The 2,830-nt window shown below is 46.4% G+C and overlaps 1 protein-coding gene across 1 annotated transcript; it reads left to right on the top strand.

Annotated features, from left to right (window-relative positions):
- Positions 1-829: 829 nt before the first annotated feature.
- LOC123864147 (innexin inx2) lies at positions 830-2,830 on the top strand. Its single transcript, XM_045904423.1, has one exon. The coding sequence runs from the start codon at positions 1,024-1,026 to the stop codon at positions 2,101-2,103; it is 1,080 nt and encodes a 359-aa protein (XP_045760379.1). The 5' UTR covers positions 830-1,023; the 3' UTR covers positions 2,104-2,830.

Genomic DNA, 2,830 nt, shown 5'->3' with positions numbered 1-2,830 from the left:
TCTTTCATACAGTGAAAGTTTCATCTCAGTAAGCCCAGTGCTTGCGATATGAACTGATAAACCTTTGATAAACTATTTCCGCAATAGGTAATAGCTACGGATATGAGACAGATACTTAACTTGCAAACGGTTACAATTCATTAATAAACCTATGTAGACATTATGTACTTACAAAAGATTACTATTATTAACTATTCAGCACTGGTCGACTAAACTACTTAATTGCCATTTAATTCTGCAAAAGTTTACGTAAGATAATGTAATACTTGAACTTTGGCCAGCAGTGTTACGTCAGCTGCCTTGAAGTCCATTAAATATTTTTAAACTGTAAAAAGATTAAATAAAATTAGGTTAAAGCATTTCTAACCCTTGCTGTCGGGGATGTCCAATACAATAGTTTGCTTATCGACCCCTGTATTTTAAACACGGACCCTTACGTTGTGTGAATGGTCTATACAGGGTCTATATTGTATTTTAGTACCTACTGTCATCTATTTTTACTACATTCCAAAATTATAGACTAAAAATTTCTGATCTCATTTTCATCTTGAAGTCATTAAAGGAGACTGGGGACTTATAAAACTTTCTGAGACATTTCGTGTCTACCAAAAATCATCGCAGGCCACATTGGCATCTCATCGGCAACTTGTTAAATGATGCAATCAATAGATAAGTGCGTATTTAATTGTGCCCGCTGTCCGTAATGCCACGAGTAATAATTTTAATGCTTGTTTTGAGATGCGTAGCTAGCGGCGGCGGCTACCAGATGACGCCACGAATATAGGTGGAAATAGGGTCAGTGCTGTGTCGTTGATCCGAGCGAGGAGCTGAAGACTGCGACTGCGTGCGCGGGGAAGGCGAGCCCCTTCGCCCTGCGGGCCCCTCGCCCCCCAGCCCCCCGCCCAGTCTCGCCTCGCCCCCGGCCCCGCCAGCATTCCGCACTCGACACGAGGGCGAAGCGCACGCCCGACTCCTCGATTACCGCGATCGACGCGCCGCGCGCCCGCGGCTAGCTCAACCGCCATGTTTGACGTTTTCGGCTCCGTGAAGGGCCTTCTCAAGCTCGACTCGGTGTGCATCGACAACAATGTGTTTCGTCTTCACTACAAGGCCACCGTGATCATCCTGATCGCTTTCTCGCTGCTCGTCACCTCGCGGCAGTACATCGGGGACCCCATAGACTGCATCGTCGATGAAATCCCGTACGCCGTAATGGACACCTACTGCTGGATCTACTCGACGTTTACGATTCCGAACCGGCTCGTGGGTCGCGTCGGGAAGGATTTCGCCCAGCCCGGCGTCGCATCTCATGTAGACGGTCAGGATGAGATGAAGTATCACAAATATTACCAGTGGGTGTGTTTCGTGTTGTTTTTTCAAGCTATTCTTTTTTATGTGCCCCGTTATCTGTGGAAGACATGGGAAGGAGGACGCGTAAAGATGCTCGTGCTGGATTTGAATTGCCCCGTGGTCGGCGAGGAATGCAAAGCGGACCGAAAGAAATTGCTCGTCGACTACTTTTATACAAACTTGCACACGCAAAACTTTTATGCATTCCGCTTCTTCATTTGTGAAGTATTGAACTTTATAAACGTGGTAGGGCAGATCTACTTTATGGACTTTTTCTTGGACGGCGAGTTCTCGACGTACGGCCGAGATGTCGTTCGCTTCACGGAGATGGAACCGGAAGAGAGAGAGGACCCGATGGCGCGGGTGTTCCCTAAAGTGACCAAATGCACCTTCCACAAATACGGTCCATCGGGAACCGTGCAGAAATTCGACGGGCTCTGTGTGCTGCCGCTGAACATTGTCAACGAAAAGATCTACGTGTTCCTGTGGTTCTGGTTTATTATCCTGTCGATCCTCAGTGGCATCTCGTTGATCTACCGCGCAGCTGTCGTGGCGGGGCCGAGAGTGCGCTTGTACTTGCTGCGGGCGCGCAGCAGACTCGCACCACAGGAGCAAGTGGAAACGGTGGCCCGGAAACTGCAAATAGGAGACTGGTTCGTGCTGTACCAACTGGGGAAGAACATCGACCCGCTGATTTACAAAGAGCTGATGGGTGACTTGGCGAAGAGGTTCGAAGGGAAGGACACAGTGTAGCAGGTGTAGTGCCCGTGTTGTGACGAGCAGCGAGCGCGGTCTGCGGCGCCGCTACCTGCCGCGCCGCGTCGCGCACAAAGAGCGCCGGGAGCGGCCGCGCGCCGACATTCCATTACCTACAGCCGACGCGGGGAACGACCTCCGTCGGACCAGTCATTGTATTCCAGAACCGCTTTAAAACTCTTTATATTACTGATATAAAATTATGTTAGTTGGAATCTTCTCCCGGGCAACTTCGACTGATGCGTGCCGATGTGCGCGTGCATTTAGACTAAATTTTTTATAGCATGTTTACGTAGTCGTAGATGAAATAGATAGATCTCGTGCCTTCGTTTTTGTATTTTGTATTATTGTTTGTGTGAGAGTGACATGCGTTGAAGGGACGTCTCATTGTGATATGTAATTATTATTATATCTAAATTAAGTGTTTATCGTGTACGAGATTGATCGAGTGTGCGACGGCTGGCTTATTCCTAAGTTTTAGATAGTTATCTAATGTAATAATATCATTGTTATCGAATGTTATACTCGATACGATATTGTATAAAGCAATAATGAACTATTAGTGTTAAGAGATCAGTTATAGAAGTTGGTTATCGATGATACTGTAATATTTTACTTCTCGATACACTTATCTATACTTACCTACTTTTTATACCTACTGACGAAAGTCGAAATCGAGTCGATTATGGTTGATATTTTCTGAATATATTTACTGCCACATTAA

The sequence above is a fragment of the Maniola jurtina genome, chromosome 4 (genome assembly GCF_905333055.1).
Source record: "Maniola jurtina chromosome 4, ilManJurt1.1, whole genome shotgun sequence".
Taxonomy (NCBI): domain Eukaryota; kingdom Metazoa; phylum Arthropoda; class Insecta; order Lepidoptera; family Nymphalidae; genus Maniola; species Maniola jurtina.
This window is presented reverse-complemented; position numbering and strand designations above follow the sequence as displayed.